The sequence below is a fragment of the Sinocyclocheilus anshuiensis genome, unplaced genomic scaffold (assembly GCF_001515605.1).
Source record: "Sinocyclocheilus anshuiensis isolate Anshui unplaced genomic scaffold, SAMN03320099.WGS_v1.1 scaffold1114, whole genome shotgun sequence".
NCBI classification, from domain to species: Eukaryota; Metazoa; Chordata; class Actinopteri; order Cypriniformes; family Cyprinidae; genus Sinocyclocheilus; species Sinocyclocheilus anshuiensis.
This window is the reverse complement of record NW_015540838.1, coordinates 262,784-283,848: the sequence shown is the minus strand read 5'-3', so window position 1 is coordinate 283,848 and position 21,065 is coordinate 262,784. Positions and strand designations below refer to the sequence as shown.

Below are 21,065 nucleotides of genomic sequence, written 5' to 3'. Positions count from 1 at the left end.
TTTAATGCATCTTGACTTGTGACGATTATTTGTTCATTACGTAGTATATTAATATATAATTATATGACCTTGCATGATTTAAAGATGATCATTATTACTGCCCAATAACTTAACTTACATTTTTTTTATTATTGGTTCAGTAAATGTTGGTTTGCTGACATGCATACATATCACAGTCTAATCATTGACAGATATACATATTAACACTTCTAAGTGTCCAACAGCTGGACATGTTGTTGCGAAACTCACCACCATCTCAAAGTCTCCGTGGTCCACCTCGCTTTGCTCTTGACTCTCCTGCCTGCCGCCTTCCCCTCCCGTCAGGTTGGAGGACTGCATCTTCTCGTCAGCATCATCATCATCGTCGTCATCTTTATCTCCTAGGATATGAAAGCACAGCAATGCATTGTAAGGTGTTTGTATGATTCACAAGTCACAAAGCTGAAAGGCACGGCTCTTACCCATGGGTGTGTTGGAGCGAGGGGGAGAAGGCAAGGTCACATGTCTGCGTTTGTTTCTGGGTCTCAAAACTCTAATCAGAGCCTGTTTGCATGCAAAGCTCACAGAGGTGTCCTGCAGACAAGAAAGATGTGAGAACTGCAATATAAATTTTTTTCAAAAGGTAAGGATCATGGAGAAGAACCACAATAGGATACGTACAGGGCAGAGCAGCATCTGCATGTAGATTTTAGATGCCACATTGATGTAATCCAGCTCACAGGTGCAGTAACCGTGAATGATATCAACCAGTGCATTGACTGTGGCTTCAATGTGAGTTAGACCTAAAAGAAAAACGTAAAAACGTGTCAGTTTCCTGAAACAATAAATCGATGAACTCCTAGTGTGACTCAAATCAATAAATACCACTGTGTGACTATGTACCTGGCAAACAGGCGGGAGCCAAAAATGCGTTCTTGGGTTTGAGAGAATGAAGCTTCCAGAAGTTAGTGACCAGCTGCATGATGAAGCTACAACTCTCAGTATCAGCTTGTTTCAGTCCATCCTTCCCATCATCACCTATATCTGAAGAAAGAAAAAAAAAAAGACTTTATGAAAAGGTGCATAAAAGGACAACAAGATGAATTTCGAAGAAGTTCAATGGGTGTACCAGTGTCTGACTGAGGAAGTCTGGACTCGGTGAAGTGCACGAGGTTGTTGGGTCTCATGATGGCGATGGAGCGGGCTGTAATCACCAGCCTCTGGAACACATCAGGGTCTAGCTCCTTCCCTTCTTTACTACAGCTGTTCAGACACTGTACTGCATTGCTCAGCAGAGACTGATCCTAAACACAGATTAAGTACCGATTAGAAAGCTGAGCTTAAAGATATGGTGATTCATGTCTAAAACAGGATAAAGTTCTGATCAGCAGGGATCATGTTTGTACCTTGTGGTTGTGGTAGGCTGTGCGGCTGGTGTGCAGGCTAGCCAGAAGGCCTTTGGTCTGCTGTTGTACTCCAGCAGGAGTGGGGATGGACAGGAGGAGAGTGGCCAACTCTAGAGCAGTAGCTTTATTTTTCTCCTGTAGATCATAGGGATGGAAAGTCACAAGTAAATGAAAATTTTATTCAAAACAAACTGAAACTATCTGAACCCCCCCAGCAAAAAGTAGTGCTGTAATTTTGAATTAAAACTATTACAAATTAGTTTTTGTTAACTGAAAATATAAAATAAATGATAAAAAAATATTAAAAACTGAACTAAAAAAAAAAAACTAAATTGTAATAAGAACTAGAAGTATTAAAATTACTAAAAATGAAATAGAAATATAAAAAAAAAAAAACTAAATGTAAAACCAATAAAATAGAATTTAAAATAATATAAATGATTTCTTATTCAATTAATAATTGAAAGAAGCTCATTTGAAATATTATTAAATACCTAAATATATTTAATATTTAATACTAAAATAACAGTGGCTTTAAGTAATTACGAAACCAAAATTTAAATGATTTTTGAAACCAAATTTGATTTCACAGCAAAAATTTAACAGGCACTGAAATATTTACAATGCATCTACATGAATACTAAAGGTATAATTTTTAGTTTATGTTGTGCAGCCCAATATAATTGTCATCTTTGGAATTATACTGACACCTAGTTGTGTGGATGTAGATTGCTAGAAATGTGCTATTCAGAGTCAACCATGACTAATTTGTCCAATAACAAGGTTACGGAGATAAAGCAAGTAGTATATCAGCTGGTCATGTGATCTCAGCATGGAAAAACAGCTTTTATTAAGTAAATGATATGGATTCTTCATCTTATGTGAGCGTACATCATTTTAAACATGCATTCTTAATTTCGGATCACCTGTTACTGGTACTTTTGATATGCCTAATCACAAAAGGAACAAAATTTCCTTACCTTTTCATTGGGGGAACCCACAGCAAAGCAGTTCTCTAGAGCTTCCAGTGAGCTGACCACCAACCTAGAGATCAGACAACAGTTAGATAGGGAAAGCAATGTGTAATATTAAAATTATAGCAGTCCATACAAACCATACAAAGTCCACACATATTCCAATTCTACATCATTCTCAAAGCATTGCCATTTTCAAACCATAACACATAACCAAACGCTAAAAGCATTAAAGTAAAACACCTATGTGATTACTAATGTCTTTATAAATGCTGTATTTGTCCTGCATGATCTACACCAGAGCAAGCTCAGTCTGACTGCTGTCTCTCACACACACACACACACACGCACACACACACGAGCAAACCACCATGCACACAAGCAGAGAAAGGGCGGTTACTAACCGGTCCAAGGCTGATAAGGACTCAGTTTCACAACTTTTTTTTTTATTGTTTTAGGGAGCAAAGAAAAAGAAAAATGTGTGAGGATCACAGAAAAGAAATGCGTAAAATGATTTGTATGTCAAACACAGGAAACGTAAGCGTGCTAGCACAAGGTCATTATGATGGCAGCCATGCACTGGACACGTCGCACACACCCCCACTCCCTTTTCTCTCCTCTGCTCTTCGTTTCAGTTACATTAATTGACATCAATTACGGGCACTTTTGAGACAATAATACAGATTAAATGCAGTGAATTAAGTGAAATGAAGACAAAGATAGAAGACATGTTTTTTTTTCCTTTACAGGAAATCATATTAAATAAAAGGTTGAATCAGAGCACACTGGCTTAGGAGACAAGTGTACCTCTCCAGTACAGTGCCGCTTGTTGTGATGGGGCTGGTGATGTCACTGTCTCCGGTGCCATTGCTCTGGTTTAGGTTGGGACTACACACGTTGTTGACTGCAGCTGAAGGGAAGTCCTCAGGCGGCTCATCTGGCCAGCCGAACTGCTCTTTGGTTTTGCCATAAATCTTAATGGAGTCCAGCATGGTGACACCTGCTGGGTCAACTGAAGCACCAACTGAAACAAAAAACATCAGCATTAATAATTATAATCACTCCTAATATTAAGAGCTTAAATGTTAGGAATTAAATTAAAAATGTTTTTATCATTTAATTAAAAATTGCAATCGGTCATTTATATAAATTCCATATAGAAATATATCAAAATGTGTCTATTTTTAATACACACACTCAAATACATATATGAAAGATCACAATCTCTAAGTAAATGACATTAAATAAAACAAATCTGTAATATCTACTTCATTAATTTTATTTCACAATATTCAGAATTAAAAAAATTATCATGCCATTTTATTTTTTTTAATTTAATTTAAATGTAATTAATTATTATTATCTTTTTGTTTTGTCTGTTGGTCTCTTACTGAAAATGGAGAGCTTCTTGTCTGCCTGAAGGGCTTCCTCACGAGTGAAAGGGAAGTCAAACCAGCGGGAGCGGGTCAGGTTCAACTGCATGGTACGTCCAAAGATTTCAATGTAGGAGGGAGCTCGCTCAATGGCCTGAGTGCCCACCTGCACCCTCATTCCTGTCATTACCATTGAGTTGTTATTGTTCAATACTTCCACGGTGAAACCTCCAGACTGTTGACAGGAACCAACATAAATGACTCCAAGTAAAAAAAGAAGCTACAATGTCTTAGCAACACACTGATGGTAACTTCTAAATAATATTCTAGCTGGAATCATGTTTGTTACCTTGGTGTTGGCCACATACATCCCTGTAGAGTTCAGGCGGTGTTTGATCTGTTGGCCGTTGTAGACCTGCAGCAGGTCATTGCCTCCAAACTCCACCTCTGTTAGCTGCTGATTGTGCTCGAAAAAGTCAACAGGGAAAGTAACTTGGCTGGATGTGCGTGTGGCTGATGAGGAAAAACACAAAATGGAACATAAATCTTTAAACAACACTAAACAACGTGATTAATCAGAGAAAATGTGGCGTGACTCACTGGCTGTGGCTGCCTTGCGTTTGCGGACTGGTTTCATGATGCTGATCACACTGCTAGGCTGAAGGGAGGGCTGGAGCCAATAGGACGTGTTCTCTACGTTGGCCATGTATATACGGAGGCTGCCATCTTCACACAGCAGAATCATGGTGGTGCGCTGCTGCTCGTTGCTTGCTGTGTGGCGGATCGCAACCATGTCCTGAATCTGAGGGGAAGAGAGAGACTTTTTCTTATTTGTGTTTGCACCATATTAGGTTTTATCTTTACTATTTATATTAGGCCTCTGGTACCCTGGTATTGGTACTAAATTTGGTTGGATGGTTGGCATTTTAATGCCATGCCAGCTTCTTTGGCTTAGGGCTGGACAATAATTCAATATCAATATGTATCGCGATATAATTTTTTTCAATAATGGTGATATGATTTTTAAACACATTTCCGATATTTCGATATACATTACCAGTGTTTCCCATACATTGATTTATTTGTGGTGTTTGACTTTGTTGAATAAACATGAGCACTGCACATTTCAAAATCAAAACACGTCGCGGGTGTTTTATATGAATGTAAAAAAAAAACTTTCAACATAATAATAAATGATTTTTGAGCAGCAAACGAAAATATTAGAATGATTTCTGAAGGATCATGTGACAGGAGTAATGATGCTAAAAATATAGCTTTGAAACCACAGGAATAAATTGCATATTTTCAAATAGAAAACAGTTATTTTAAATAGTAAACATTTCAAAATGTTACTGTTTTTGCTGTATTTTGGATCAAATAAATGCAGGCTTGGGGAGCAGAAGAGAATTCTTTAAAAACATTAAAAATCTTACTGTTCAAAAACTTTTGACTGGTGTATGTTAGCCTATAGTTTGACGTTAAAGATATTAATATTAATTAGGTGAGTCTGAGACGATTATTTGACAGTGATTTCACATTTCTTGTTTGTATGAAGGCTAAATACAAATAAAAGGTGAACATTCATTTATTTGTGCTGTTTTTTTCCTCTAAAGTATTATATGGTTTTACATGAGGTGTCAAGACTTGTGGAAAACTTTTTTCATAAGTTTGTGTGCACAGACATCTGTTGTGGGTGTTCTTGGCAGTTTTTACGAGGCTTTTTTTTTAATAGTGTTCATATCGATATCGGAATTATATTGAATCAACCGAAATTAAGAAATATATCGTGATATAAATTTTGGCCATATCGTCCAGCCCTACTTTGGCTATTTTCATGGTGAGTAACAAGTTGAAATACCACAAAAAGAGCAATTTTTAAAACTTATATACGACGCTAAAATGGATTCAGGGTTTACGTAGAAATTTCTTTGAAAGTGCTCGCTGAGCAATATAATTTCCTAAGAGAATTTTAACCATGTTTAATAGATACGGGATTCTGGTAAGAGGAGCACAGCAGTGGATATTCATTTTTTATTAAGAACTTGTGTGTGATTCTGGAATGTTCTATTCGGTATGTCCAATGACTACTGAAACTAAGAATGATAATAGATTCAATAGCTCAGTGTCAATATGCTTGTAATCTCAATTTATGGCATTCAATAATCATCGAAATGCATCAAAATGCATCAGTAATGCAAACACTAAACTCAATGCAAATCTTTTAAAATTATTACTAAATATTAATTACTAAAAAAAAACATTTATGATTTTATAATATTTCCAGGGCTGTGAATAAATTTAAAGTCAAAATCACAGTTTTCTGTGATTAATCACATCTAACATTATTAATTGCAATTAATTAGTGAGAGCATATGCTAGCCACAGAAAGTGAGTAAAAACATTAGCGCAGCCTCAGGAGTCAAAAACAACAGATGTTGCATTAAAAGATTCACACTTATCACAGAAATTAATAGGGCTGGGTAAAAAATATCGATATCTCGATATTATTCGATTCTCTTTTTTACGAAACAATATCGATTCTTAAATCCCAAGAATCGATTAGTGTAGCCTGTTTTCAGTTAATGGATGGAACATCGAAGGGCACTTCCCATCCAATAAATCGCAATAAGCATTGTGCTTTGGTGCTTTTAATATGAAACAAAGTCTCAGGTTTCAATTTATGTCCATTGTATTGCAGTATTCAAACAATAAATGCCGTTTTGGCGCTGTTTAAAGTGGAGTGACAGATCGCTGTAGTGCCTCAGTTCAACAGACACAGCAGCGCGAGGCGCACGTGAACTGATCATCTCCTCCACATTAATACCAGCTTCAACACAAAATAAACATGACTGAACGTAAAAGGTAAGTTAAAAGAAAGAGTACAACTTTACAATCTGTATCCTGTCTCATGTAATCGCTCAGTCAGTGTTTCAGCCGCGCAAATACTTCAATATAAAGTCTTGTAAACAATGTCACGTAACGTCACATTTACCTCAGAAACAAACATATTCGGTGACCATAAACTCATTAGTCAAACAGAAAAATAAACTGTAGATTTTGCTGTTGTATTTTGCTAAATATATGAACCATATAACATATTCATTATAATTTTTACTATAGCTTACAAATCAGTCAATTTTAACCTTCAATATTATAGTAATGTAGTACCAAATTACTCTCATGTATATTTTACAGCATTAGTTGAGAGATTTTTTTTCCTTGAGAAAATTTGGCAAGTACTACCTGATATATATCCAAAATAGGGCTGCACGATAAATCGAAATGGAATCGAGATTGCGATTCAACAGAAGCTAAGATTGTCATGTGCATCTTTCAGTGAAGCACGGTTCTGTGATCAGCAGTAAATCTCCATCCAAAGGCCAAAGGGCGCTCTCGCGCTGAAACTCCAGATACGCCTCGCAGAAGAAACCCAGGCAATGCCTATCGCTGCAGCTGAATAAACAGAAGATTCAACATGTGTAGTAAATGCTGCTCCATCTGAAAGCACGTGATGATGATTTCCAGCTGATTACAGAACCGGCTTTACTAACAAAATGCGCATGACAATCGCATTCGATTAATCGTGCAGCCATAATCCAAAATAATCGGCATTGAATCGAATCGAAAACTTGTGAATGAGAATCGAATCGAATCGTGAAATTTGTGTCAAAACCCAGCCCTAGAAATCAATGTGTTTTTTTACAATAAAATATTTAAACTTTTATAATATATTTTATACTTCCTTAGGACCACTAGGAATTTCTAAAAACTGACCTTAGCTTTTGCAGGCAGGGTTTTGATCTCCTGGATGAGGAACGTGTCTGGTTTTACCATGATGACCAGAGGGATGCCTGTGGTCTGCTGGACACAGCACACCAAACCTGGGTGGTTCATCACTTCTGACCACTGACAGAGTGCTGGAGATGTCTTACTACTTCCATTAGATCTGCATGTGCAAGAGAACAAACATTAGAGAAAAACAAAACACATGAGAGAAAGAGTGTTACAATCTAATTTTTTAGATTAAACGTTTCTGTACAAATTTAGAAGAGGAAGAAGAATCCTACCCTTTGACATTGATGGTAAAGAGTCTCCGTATTTCCATGTTGCTGCAGCTCACTGTGGCAGCGAATGACTTGCCCTGACTGTAGCTGAAGAAGAGCATCTGCAGGACGTGGGAGTAATACACAGAGACTCCACCTCCAGCCACCTGGCCATTACTGTCCTGCGAAGCAAACACACAACAAACTCAGCATGCGGTCACACTCAATCCATTCTGAATCTACTTGGTTAACTTATTGCAGTCTATCTGACTATATAGGAAGACAGAACATTGTAAAACCTTCAGGTCCTCGTGGTTGATCTCCAGAACGTTGGTGACATAGAAAGGGCCATGCTGGGCACTGCTGGACTCGTCCATCACCTGAGTGTACATGTAGCCAGCTGAGGACATGATCACAATGATGTTTTTGCCCTCCTCGTTGAACAGGAATGTGGCATCTCTGATCTTTGAACTTGGTAGCAGGAAGTAGTACATGGGGCTCAGGGCATCCACAGATAAGTCATAAATCTGCAAAAAATAGTGATTTAAGAGACATTACTTATGATAAAACTGATGACACATGACTATATAGGCAAATGTGTGTCCCTTTTGAGGATAAATGTATTTTTAATTTAAATACAGCAAGAACTATCGTTATACATAGTGCCATTCAAAAGTTTGGGGTCAGTAAGAATTTTTTTTAACAAAGTTGATCAGCAAGGATGCATTAAATTGATCAAACGTGACAGTAAAGACATTTATGTTACAAAAGATTTCTATTTCAAATCAATGTTGTTCTTTTGAACTTTCTATTCATCAAAAAATACTGAAAAAAGGTTTCTACAAAATTACTTTAAAAAGAAAGAAAAATACTCTTTTCAACATTGATAAGAAATGTTTCTTGAGCACTAAATAAGCAAATTAGAATAATTTCTGAGGGATCATGCGAAACTGAAGAGTAATGGCGCCAAAAATTCACCTTTGCCATCACAGGAATATATAACATCTTAAAGGATTAGTTCACTTCTGAATTAAAATTTCCTCAATTTACTCACCCCCATGTCATCCAAGATGTTCATGTCTGTTAACTTATTGCAGTCTATCTGACTATATAGGAAGACAGAACATTGTAAAACCTTCAGGTCCTCGTGGTTGATCTCCAGAACGTTGGTGACATAGAAAGGGCCATGCTGGGCACTGCTGGACTCGTCCATCACCTGAGTGTACATGTAGCCAGCTGAGGACATGATCACAATGATGTTTTTGCCCTCCTCGTTGAACAGGAATGTGGCATCTCTGATCTTTGAACTTGGTAGCAGGAAGTAGTACATGGGGCTCAGGGCATCCACAGATAAGTCATAAATCTGCAAAAAATAGTGATTTAAGAGACATTACTTATGATAAAACTGATGACACATGACTATATAGGCAAATGTGTGTCCCTTTTGAGGATAAATGTATTTTTAATTTAAATACAGCAAGAACTATCGTTATACATAGTGCCATTCAAAAGTTTGGGGTCAGTAAGAATTTTTTTTAACAAAGTTGATCAGCAAGGATGCATTAAATTGATCAAACGTGACAGTAAAGACATTTATGTTACAAAAGATTTCTATTTCAAATCAATGTTGTTCTTTTGAACTTTCTATTCATCAAAAAATACTGAAAAAAGGTTTCTACAAAATTACTTTAAAAAGAAAGAAAAATACTCTTTTCAACATTGATAAGAAATGTTTCTTGAGCACTAAATAAGCAAATTAGAATAATTTCTGAGGGATCATGCGAAACTGAAGAGTAATGGCGCCAAAAATTCACCTTTGCCATCACAGGAATATATAACATCTTAAAGGATTAGTTCACTTCTGAATTAAAATTTCCTCAATTTACTCACCCCCATGTCATCCAAGATGTTCATGTCTTTCTTTCTTCAGTCGAAAAGAAATTAAGGTTTTTGAGGAAAACATTCCAGGGTTTTTCTCTATATAGTGGACTTCAGTGGGGTTCACTGGGTGGAAGGTCCAAATTGCAGCTTCAGTGCAGCTTCAAAGTGTTCTACACGATCCCAGACAAGGAAGAAGGGTCTTATCTAGCGAAACAATCGGTCATTTTCTAAAAAAGAATAAAAATTATATACTTTTTAACCTCAAACACTTGTCTTGTGTAGCTCTGCAATGCGCATGCGTACTCTGTGCAGTCCCATTCGAAACAGTTAGGGTAGGTCGAAAAAACTCCCATCTCATTTTCTCCTCCAACTTCAAAATCACCCTACATCGCTGCAGAAGTAGCAGCGTTTACAAAAGTGTTTACAAAGTGAACGTGCAAAGAAGATCAAATGCCCTTTACAAAAAAACGGTAAAACAGCGATGTAGGACGATTTAGAATGATTTTGAAGTTGGAGGGATAAAACAGCAATGTAGGACGATTTAGAACGATTTTGAAGTTGGAGGAGAAAATGAGATGGGAGTTTTTCGATATACCCTAACTGTCATGAACCGGAATGCACAGAGTTCACGCAGAATTAGACAAGACGAGAGTTTGAGGTTAAAAAGTATATATATTGTCATTTTTTTTTTAGAAAATGACAGATCATTTCGCTAGATAAGACCCTTCTTCCTCGTCTGGGACCGTGTAGAACGCTTTGAAGCTGCACTGAAGCTGCAATTTGGACCTTCCACCCAGTGAACCCCACTGAAGTCCACTATATAGAGAAAAACCCTGGAATGTTTTCCTCAAAAACCTTAATTTCTTTTTGACTGAAGAAAGAAAGACATGAACATCTTGGATGACATGGGGGTGAGTAAATGAGGAAATTTTAATTCAGAAGTGAACTAATCCTTTAAGATATATTAAAACCGAAAACGTAATTTAAGTTGTATTAACATTTTAATGTACTGTATTTTTTTATTAAATAAATGCAGCTTTGGTGAACATTAGGGACTTTTCAAACAACAAAAATATTACGGAGCCCAAACATATATTTTTTATACATTTAATTTATTTTACAATTTTTTTAAATTTGTGTATCAATTTTTTTATTTGACAATATTAATCACCTTGACAAAATCAGCAGTGATGATAGCCAATTCAGTCTGTGATCCAGGAAGCCATATGGCCTTGATGATGAAGTTTCCAGTGGCAAGTTGAGGATGCAGGACTAAGTGATCTGAGACGGAGCCTGTGCTGCTGAAAGTCAGAACGTGGCAGTCCTGTAGATGAGACAGAGAAACAAGACTAAAGTCAGCGGAAACAAACCTGTGAAATAAATCCTTCATAGTTTCCTTCACTGTGTTTGTTACCTTGAGTCCACACACTGCCAGATAGTCCTCATTACAGGGGTTTCCTGTGAGGCTGAGCACTGTGAAGGGGACTGGAGCAGAGGCCAGGCGAGTCAGAGTCAGTTTCCTCTTACTGGAGTCAGCCTGCTTCAACAGCGCAGACAACTGCAGGACCGTGATCTGCAAAAAACAGCCAATCACCATGTAGTCACAATTAAACATGAAGTTGCAATGATACAAACACACGTTCGGGTTTTCTAGATTACCTTGCCCTTCTCATGGCTGACAGCGAGGTGTTGTCTGCGTCCGTGAGGGGACGACAACACACACATGGCCACCCGACGCAGCACATGGGCGCTGATGAGCTGGCGGATGGTCTGTCCTTGATCTCCACTGTAGTTCATCCTGACGTTCTCAAAAGCTCCCTCTTGTGAGCCCAGTGTGGGAACCTGTAGGATAAAAACATGTTTAGTGTTAGCAATTGTGATTCAAGAAATCCACGTGTGTTAGAATTATTCTTAAGGTGTTTGGTTCATACCATGAGCTGGTCTGTCATCTCAACAGTCTTGTCTTGAGTGTGTAATTCGTTGAGAGCGTGTTGAGCCCGGCTGCTGCTACCCACCGCCGATGCCTGCTGGAAATTGGTCTGAATGGCGTCCATTAGGAAAATGAGCAACTCCAGCACCAGGGCTGCAGTGGAGGAGCTCGCCTGTGAAAAAGAATGATTACAGTGAGTCAGATGCACTTTTGATATCAAAACAGTTTCAGAGAATAAAGAGCGAAGAAATTCTCGTACCACTTGGATGAGTAGATCCTCTCTGCAGCCCTCGATGTTTTTACACACGCTGCTCTTCTTAGGCTTGTCGTCGTCGCTGCTTTTGCCGTCACAGATGGTGACTTTTCCCTTGTCCGCGGGTGAGGAGCTCTGGTGGCGGATGGCGCTCTCCGGCATGCGCAGCTCGCTCTGGAATGCAGAGGACTCCTTCATGGTGGAGCTCATTCCACTGCTGGGACTTCTTTTCACTAGAGCCTGTAAAACAAGGATACAGACCCAAGATCAGGGATATGGGATACATTTCATTACTCAGACTAAATTACAAAGGATGTATATGCCAGGAGGGGGCACCACAGGGAAGAGGGAATCAAATTTGACTGTTACATGCTTTGTGTTTCCATCAAGGAGACATGCATGAGTGGATATGGCTTAAATGTTGAAATGATCATCTGAAAAAGCTTTTTAGATTAGAAAATTAAGTGAAAATCTTAAGGAAATACAACAACTATATTGAAGATTAAAGGAACAGTTCACCCAAACATTAAAATTGTAACATCATTTACTCACCCTCATGTTGTTCCAAATTTTTTCACAAACAAGGTATTACATGGGCCATCAAAATAAAAATGAAGTATTTATTTCTGTCTACACTTAGTGTTTTTTGTAATAAATTTTCTATGAGGGTTTGCAATTTTTGCAGCTATCTGGATTGTGCAATTCCACAATTTTCTAGAAATAAACGTTGACTAAAACTGGCAAAATGTAAATTTATAAATTAAATAAATATACTACCATTCAAAAGTTTAAAGTCAGCAAGATTATATATTTTTTTAAGAAATTGATTTGTGAAGGATTTCAGAAAGATTCTGTGGCATTGAAGACTGAAGTAATGGCTGCTGAAAACATATCAAAATATTAAAATATATTAAAATAGAAAATCATTCTTTTAAATTGTAATACTATTTCAAAAATATGAATGTTTTTACTGTATTTTGGATCAAATAGATGCAGACTTTGAGAGAACAAGAGACATTTTTTAAAAAACATAAAAAAATATTATACCGACTCTTATAACTTTTGAACATTAGTGCAAGTAAACAAGCAATCAATAAAAGGTTGCAAATTTTGTCTAAGTTGAGCTTATGCTAGTTTGGGTTCAAATGTTTTTTTTTTGTAGTTACTGATAAACTATTTCGAAAAATAAAAGGATTTGTAACCGGTTTGAACCATTTACTTTTCGTCCAGCCATGCAGTACAAAAGGACTGAAATTTTGTGTTGGTGTAAAATTTGAAGGAATGCTACATTTGTTATTGTAATAAGCTAAGACCATGCAATAACAGAGTTGCACACAGAAAGTTGGAGACTTAAATATTGCATTCTTGATCAGTAAATGAACTGAATATTAATTCAATCAAATTTGAAATTATGACATTTTTATGACATATATAAATTGTTTTTGATTGTTACAGCTTGTGACATAATGCAAGTCTTCATTTAGTCGATTTTTGACTACTTTTTTGTTGTTTTTTTTGTCTTTTGTGGAGTTTAACAGCAATAGTTACTACTATGGAAACAGGTACGCAACAACTATTCCTGTGGCTTTGAAACAACATGAGTAATTGTTTATTTTTTGGGTGAACTATTCCTTTAACAATATAATGAAATGAACTGAATTAATCTGAATTAATAAACTACCAAACAGTAAGGAGGATAAATTTGCTTAACTATCAAGAAAGGAAAAGATGAAATGTTGCAAACCCTGATGAATTGAGGGAGGTCTGAAATGAGCTAATGTCAGTCAATAATAAATGATTTGCAAGCCAAAGTTACCGCAGTTGCTCTTTTCCCATGATGACCTGAAGTATTCGGTCTCACCTGGCAGCTGCCATCCTCCTTGGCACCGCAGTCACAGAAGAAAGAGCCGTATTTGGCATAGGAGATCTCATGATCTTTGTGACAGACCTTGGCACACACTGTGCACACACCTACCCCATCCACCATCTTACAAGTGTGACAGTGATACCTGTATGGGGAAGAGCAGGAAATTAAAGAGCGACAGCACAGCTTCTGAATGCTTCTGTTGCATAGCAAAGGAATGCCGAGTGGATCCATTACCAGTGCTGGTTCATGAACTCCTTTTGTGTGATGGTGAAGGTGCATAGCTTATTGCAGAGCGAATCCTCATCCTAAAACACAAGAAACTCAGATATGATTGGAAAAATTGAAGCAATATTTAAATCTAAGGCACAGTGAGTAGACCATCTCCTGACCGAGTCTTCAGCCTGTGAGTCTTCCTCCTCTACAGCCAGCTCCTCCACCCAGTCAGAGTCAACTTCAATAGCCTTTTCCTCTCCCTCCATCAAGAGCTGGGATGAGCCCTGGCCGCTGCTCTGCCTTAAAGCATTCATCACATCTGCCAGGTAGGAAATGATGTGGCAGGCACACTCCAGCATGCTTGCATGCTGCAAACAAGAATGTTTCACTTATGGTGCCACACAAACACAAGATGTGCAAATGGTTATCCTTAAAATGGACTTAACACCTACCTTGCCTTGTGACACATTGGCTGTAACTTTTTCCACGACATTCTTCTGATACAAGTATTTTTTACTGAAAGATAAATAGGAAAAGGTCAGATTTAGATTAAATTGGAGGTAAAAGACCCCATGAAATCAGGATGGAGTTTTGTGGCTTCAGTGTGGTAGTTTTATGTCATATTGAGGTCTAAACTTTAAGCTGATATGAACGTACATGCATAAATTTATAATCCTTTTATTCTCTTCAAGGAAAAAACAGGAAACACTCCCTTCTAGGAAACATACACTTCAAAAATGTGTCTAATAAAATGCTGACATTTAAATGCAAATATGTTCGTTACATTTAAATTGTATATTACATTAAAACATAGTTTATACTTTTTATAATAACATTCATTATTATTTAAATATAATGTAAAATGTTTTACATAACATATATATAATTATATATATATTAATAATATAACAATTTATATATATATATATATATATATATATATATATATATTTTATTATTATACATTTTTTTCATAATATTTCTTCTTACAATATTATATTATTATATTTTTTAATATATATTTATATCCAAGTCACTTGCCATCTCGTGAGCCAGTCAATGGCAGCTCTGTGTAGCTGTAGATGTCCTGCTCCTTGTCCCGCACTGGCTAGAGTGACCATGATGACCATAAGTTCAGGGAAGCCCGCCCCATCCCCGCTGGCCAGCATCTCTGTTGCCATGGGTATGAGAGTGCTCAGAAGCACAGTGCAGACGCCCTCGCCCACCTGGCTGTTATCACGGACAATGTAGGAGGTGAGGAGTTGCAGTAGCTGCCTGTTCTCTTGCACTGTGTCCAGCTGGTCCGAATCTTTAGGAGGGGAGGCCGTCATGCGCCTCAGCCAGGCCTGCAGCCTCGTGGGCTCCACACAAGCCAGCTGGGCTAGCGAGCCGCACAGGCACAGAAGGCTGGGATTGGGGCTCTTTTCCGCTGAGGGGTGAACACAGATGGGACATGTGAGAGGGGGAAATCAGATGCCATAATTTTGGGAAACAGTGCATGGCTACTTACTGAGCTGGAAAAGTTTAGTGAAGAATTTCAGAACCCGGTTACAGAACTTTGCTGATAGATTCTCATTGGCAGTGGCCATCATGATCTGCACCAATTCTCCGCTACAAGAAAAGAGGGGGAAAAGGATGTATTAAATTGATGCAGAATGCTTCTAGCAATTTCGAAAGAAATATTATTTGGCCAAGACCTACCTGAATGAGAAGAACTCCTCCATTGCTTTGCGGACCTGACTGCTTTCCAGCTGTTTCTCCAAGTACTGTAGACACTCTTCAAGAATGGACTCATCCAGACCACTAATTGGAAACAGAACAATATTAATCTAAATTCTTTTAGATTGCAGTTCAGGAGTCTGCTTAAAAATCATATGATCATCTGGGGTCCAACCTGTTGGGGTCAGAGTGATTGGCGATGATGTTGTAGCAGCCTGTGATGAGGCGCTCGTAGACGAGAGCCAGGAAAGCGTCTGATTCGGCAGGACCCAAGATCCTCTCCAGCGAAGTGCAGCAGATCTCTGCCACGCTCTCTGTGCTGCTCTCCAGCAGGAGAGGCAGCAGCGAGCGGATCACCTGTGGACTGTTCAGCTCCTCTGTGCTGCAGCAAAACACAAGTAATCTTTAACATTAGTCAATCTTTTATATGATTTGTCTGTTTCAACTGTCGCTCAAGACTTACACAATGAGGTCCCCAGTAAGGCGCACTAATGAGAGCAGAATGTGTTTGAGCGAGGAGGCTACGGGCAGCGATTGGTTGCTGAGGGTCCCCAGGTGGGCAGCCTGAATGGCGCTGATGTAACTTTCCGATGGGATGGTGTCATTGGCAAAGGCGTTCCGCTGTGGACAAAGAACCGATCAGTGTACGGTGAAGTAGTGAGAGTATATTTACTCGAAGAGTTGAAGGAAAAGCATTCTAACCCATGAGCCAAAGTTAGGGAATTCATTGGTGTGAATGTTGTTCCATGTTTCACACAGTGTCTGAACAGCTGATGGCAGATTCTGCATCACAGTCTGACCTGAAAGAGTAAAAATAGAACAACAATGGATTAGATATTCAAATTTACATAAAAGCCATTGAGTCCATAACATCTTGATTTTATCCAGAATTCTTACCAAGCAAATTGGCTTTGCAGCGCGTGGACCCAATGGACAACACAGCAGCATAACCCTGCAGTTTAGCTTCTGTGGGTTTGTTTTCTCCTTCCTCTGGCAGGCTCATCAGAAGGTATGACCTGAGCAAACATATGACCAGCAGACCATTCACATATTTGGATTTGTAATGTTTATTTGAGATGGTTCACCTAAAATTTTTATTAAAATGAATGTCATTTACTCTAATGTTATTTAAAGGCAAAATGCTAGATGTTTTTTCCAAATGTGATCACCTTTTCCGAAGGTTATCAAATGATGTGCACTATATTAAACGTGTTTGAAGACACTCAAAAAACATAAGACATTATGATATTAATCGTACCTTAACTCAAGAATCACAGAGATTAAGAGTTAACAACAGCACCTTAAATTTCAGTCTATTCCTCACACAAATCCATCAAACAGACACCCTCAATAAAAACAAGCACCTGGTGAAGGCTGTGTAGACGTCGATGAGCTGCAGCGTGGCGGGCAGCAGGTTTTTGGTGATCTCGGAGGATTTGTGGGGGTCTGTATCAGCAGCTACTTTGGAGAAATGCTCATCTAAAGACACTTGCACTTTGGAAATCACAGCATCCAATGTGTAGATGGTTTGTAGAGAGGGTACTTGGTGAAGAGGTAGGATGCTGTTGGAGTCCACGCAGCAAAACGATGAGATCTATGGAGGAGAGGATTTATGAGGTCATATATTAGGAGCGAGCAGAAAAATCTATATCACCCATTAATGGCTACTCTAAGAGTGCACCTGTCTGGCGATGTATTCCTCTGCGAGCTCCATGTCATATTTCACTTCACTGCATTTGGCTGAGGCCACTTCGATCAGAGATGTGGCGTGGTCAGCTTTCATTCCCTGTTTCACTAGGTACTCCTGATAAAAGAGAGTGAACATGAATCGCATGAATTACACTCAGACTGACCTTTAAAACTTCAAGACACCTTGATCAATTCATTATTTTTTTCTTATTGTTAAAATGATAAAACTTACCTTGATCCAGTTGACGTAGGTACTGACTCGTAACCTCGATGACCATCTTAGGGTGTGCAAGATGTCGCTCTCACTGGGGTCACTGTTGCCGCTCTTAAGCAGCTCAATATAGGTCTTCGAGGGTGGCAGCACTCCCAGGATCTTCCACAGCACCAGGAAGTAGTACTGCAACGAACATGCTTCCTGTACCAGAGATTGACAGCAACATTTAGGGCAAAGTCAACCAGCACAAACACAAGGTGATTGTGAATATTGCAGAATGTGTGTAACTCACTACTGGGGTGATGGGCTTGTTTTCTTGCCGTCTTGCTGTGTCAAAGCGGGATCCCGCAGCCAGCAGGGAGATCAGAGAGGAGTATAAGTCATCATACTTTACTGTGCCATTGAACAGCACTTGGAAGGCCTGTAACAGTTGACAAATAACACGCACATTAACTTCTTATATTCATTTTTTTTTATATAAAGCAGGGGCCTCATTTTTATTGCCAAGAACCTCAAGGTAAATAAAGACACGGAGCACGACCTCCGATATATATTGTATGAAACTGAGTGATGCATTAAAGCCTGGCCTATCATTTAATTTTTATAGCACCATATTAATGTGTTTATTATTTTAATAATTATTATTGGCATATTAAAATAATAATAAATATACACAATACAATTTTTGGTGTACAGAGTCCTAAGTTGTATGCTCTATTTTAATTTTATTTAATACATTTTTTAATTAATTTCATCATTTAATGTGGGGAAAAACACTGAAGCATTTAGCTGAACTTTAGCTTCTTAACTTCAGCTTTGAACTTTTATTGTAATTCACTGATTCTGAAAAATTAGCTTGAGATAAAATAGAGGGTAGATACTCTGTTCATGATAACTGATAAAAAAGGAAAAGTGTATATTTTTCTACTGTACCTTGTCACCAGTATTTCACAATTTTTATAATATTTATGTGGTTTCTTAAATAGTCTAATAGTGTAACATTTATAAACCTTTTAAAAGTATTTTTTAAAAACATCTGATGTTCTCAAAATCAGATACAAAAACTGTTATAATTAAAATAATTGTATAATAATAATAATAATAATCGAATTAATTATATTACATTGTAATATAAAATATAATAATATAGTATATAATTACATTTAAATAAAAAAATAAGTATTATAAAAATGTTTTTAAAAAAATTGAGTAATTAAAGCAGCCCACTTTAAGACATAAGACTTTAATTTCATGCCACTTTTCCAAGAAAAAGTTTGGTTCAGACTAAAATGTTTTTCTTTAACTAGGTGCACAGACACTCCCATGGCTCTAATACTTGTGTAGAATTGTGATGTGTAGCCTCACCTTGCCATCAAGTCGACTCCTGTCATCCTCTGAGGCTTCAGGAGACAGAACGCAGTAGAATTTCGGCTGTACTGTGGAATCTAAATGAGAGTGATGACAGATAAATAACAATCAAAACCATTCTTGCACTAGATTAGCAAAGCTTACAACTATTGTACTGCAGTATGTTTGATATCGACCATCAAGGGCATAATGGAGAAAAATATAAGAGTTCTGACTTACTCCTACCTGCCGAGCAGTGCTTGGCCCAGTTCTCCTCCACCTCTTTGAAACCATAATAAAGTGGGACGGCACCTCTCTTTCCTCCATCTTGTCCTGAACTGGCCCCAGATGACAGGGGTGTCAGAAGATTGTACTGAACCTGAGTGAGCAAATAAAACATTGTTACAAACAAGCTACAATGCAGTGACATGTTTCCAGTGAAAGTACAGCTACATTCGTACCTGCTCAAACAAGTACATGGGAGCTTTTGAGTACTGGTGCAGCAGGTAGTCGAACACAAGCAAGATGCGGGCCAGGTTGAGGGGTACAGCTTGAAGCTGAGAATCGACATGGGCAGCGATTTCAGCGATGGCCTGCATGCAGAGGGTGAGGATGTTGTGGCGGCCCTTTTCAGAGAAGTTGTGAAAGATGAGCAGAAGCAGCTGAAGGTGTTCAACGTTGAGGTCCTCATCAGCAGGGACTGCTCCCTGTAGTGTGTGCTGTTTTAGAGTGCCCACAAACCTTAAAAAAAAAAACATATACCGGTTGAGAATATGTAACATGATGTTATACAAACTTCACGCTAATGCACAAAAAACACATGGGTGAGAATTTGGTGTACAATCCAATTCTACATTTGAAAAAAAGAGCTGTAATTCTGTAAGATTTGGCGACATCTTACCTTTCCCAGACCTTCATGCACTCGGGTACATCAGGCTCCCCCTGCTGGCTGGCTTTATGCTGCCAGATCAGCAGTAACCTGGAGAGCACTGAGAGGGACTGAGGATGGATGTACATGGGCCAGGGGCCCTCTGAGAACGGGGCTACACCCAACTGCTGCAGAAGAGTGTTCTGAGGAAAAGTTATAGAAAACAAAGTATCAGATACCTGATGCCTATCAAAAATGTGTTACATTAATATTAATATAATACAGGTATTTTTTTAAGCATATTTCAAAATTTACCTGTAGGGATGGAGAGGGCAGGTCTGATGTTACCAGAGAGTGATTAAAGTGATAGAGGGCAGAGGCGAACTCTTCATCAGAGGACCCTGGACAAAAAAAAGTTACATGTTAGGAAAAGCCTAAATGGAAGCCTAAATGTTCGATTAGAGTGACGGATTTAAAAAACCTTTGACATCTTTGTCGACATCCTTGATGATGCTGGCGAGGGTGGCCATGTGCTGCTCCGTGAGAGACACGCTCAGGTAGTTGCGAATGAAATTGTTTCTGGACTTCAGCATGGAGGTGGTGATGAAGTTCAGTATGCTTGAGGCCAAACTCAAAAACTGGAACAAGAAACGTGTCTTTAGTTTAACATGAAACCGCTTTTGAAAAACTTCACTCATCATGTAATGTGATGTAAATTAGTAAATAAATTAATAAAATAATAACTAAAAATGATATATATTACTGAATATATAAAAATAATATATTTCAAAAACTGAAAAGTCAACATGAAACGGCAACCCTTTTCACTCATCATGTAATGAATAAAATAAATAAATAAATATTAAAATAATTATAAAAAATATATAATTATATTAAAATAATATAATACAAATGTAAAAATTTATTTAATTAAAAAAAAAGTTATTATTTATTTTGCACTGGCAGATATGGCAGTTATATTGGACTTATACTGACAAGATAATGGCATAGTTGAAATATCACACAGAAACAAAAGCTTGTTTTTGAAAAATTTTCAGTACTATTCATGCATTTATTAGAAAAATTTGAATGACAAAAAAAAAAACCGAACGCCCTTAATTAAATAGTTAAAGGGGTCTTATGATGTTGCTAAAAAGAACATTATTTGGTGTATTTGGTGTAATGAAATGCGTTTATGCGGTTTAAGGTAAAAAAAAACACATTATTTTCCACATACTGTACATTATTGTTTCTCCACTATGCCCCGCCTTTCTGAAACGCGTCGATTTTTACAAAGCTCATCGGTCTG

The 21,065-nt window shown here is 37.8% G+C and overlaps 1 protein-coding gene across 11 annotated transcripts in view; it reads right to left on the bottom strand.

Annotated features, from left to right (window-relative positions):
* ubr4 (ubiquitin protein ligase E3 component n-recognin 4) overlaps positions 1-21,065 on the bottom strand; it is a 50,504-nt gene that overhangs the window by 20,323 nt on the left and 9,116 nt on the right. For 5 of the 11 annotated variants that reach the window (XM_016484703.1, XM_016484706.1, XM_016484707.1 and 2 more), the window contains 41 exons: positions 20,238-20,394; positions 20,072-20,157; positions 19,790-19,959; positions 19,350-19,629; positions 19,129-19,267; positions 18,907-18,986; positions 17,834-17,962; positions 17,560-17,742; positions 17,320-17,442; positions 17,003-17,232; positions 16,536-16,654; positions 16,341-16,438; positions 16,102-16,259; positions 15,814-16,020; positions 15,621-15,722; positions 15,430-15,530; positions 14,961-15,348; positions 14,372-14,435; positions 14,096-14,287; positions 13,941-14,011; positions 13,656-13,848; positions 11,846-12,079; positions 11,588-11,758; positions 11,316-11,498; positions 11,071-11,229; positions 10,828-10,980; positions 8,911-9,138; positions 7,800-7,957; positions 7,507-7,678; positions 4,333-4,534; positions 4,082-4,245; positions 3,751-3,967; positions 3,167-3,383; positions 2,764-2,796; positions 2,366-2,429; positions 1,386-1,520; positions 1,109-1,283; positions 883-1,023; positions 661-782; positions 462-573; positions 250-380 (listed from right to left, as the gene is read on the bottom strand). In XM_016484703.1, coding sequence (XP_016340189.1) covers positions 250-380; positions 462-573; positions 661-782; positions 883-1,023; positions 1,109-1,283; positions 1,386-1,520; positions 2,366-2,429; positions 2,764-2,796; positions 3,167-3,383; positions 3,751-3,967; positions 4,082-4,245; positions 4,333-4,534; positions 7,507-7,678; positions 7,800-7,957; positions 8,911-9,138; positions 10,828-10,980; positions 11,071-11,229; positions 11,316-11,498; positions 11,588-11,758; positions 11,846-12,079; positions 13,656-13,848; positions 13,941-14,011; positions 14,096-14,287; positions 14,372-14,435; positions 14,961-15,348; positions 15,430-15,530; positions 15,621-15,722; positions 15,814-16,020; positions 16,102-16,259; positions 16,341-16,438; positions 16,536-16,654; positions 17,003-17,232; positions 17,320-17,442; positions 17,560-17,742; positions 17,834-17,962; positions 18,907-18,986; positions 19,129-19,267; positions 19,350-19,629; positions 19,790-19,959; positions 20,072-20,157; positions 20,238-20,394 — 6,441 coding nt within the window. The remainder of the gene's footprint in view (positions 1-249; positions 381-461; positions 574-660; positions 783-882; positions 1,024-1,108; positions 1,284-1,385; positions 1,521-2,365; positions 2,430-2,763; positions 2,797-3,166; positions 3,384-3,750; positions 3,968-4,081; positions 4,246-4,332; positions 4,535-7,506; positions 7,679-7,799; positions 7,958-8,910; positions 9,139-10,827; positions 10,981-11,070; positions 11,230-11,315; positions 11,499-11,587; positions 11,759-11,845; positions 12,080-13,655; positions 13,849-13,940; positions 14,012-14,095; positions 14,288-14,371; positions 14,436-14,960; positions 15,349-15,429; positions 15,531-15,620; positions 15,723-15,813; positions 16,021-16,101; positions 16,260-16,340; positions 16,439-16,535; positions 16,655-17,002; positions 17,233-17,319; positions 17,443-17,559; positions 17,743-17,833; positions 17,963-18,906; positions 18,987-19,128; positions 19,268-19,349; positions 19,630-19,789; positions 19,960-20,071; positions 20,158-20,237; positions 20,395-21,065) is intronic. The other 6 variants (XM_016484708.1, XM_016484712.1, XM_016484711.1 and 3 more) reach the window with 5 other exon arrangements.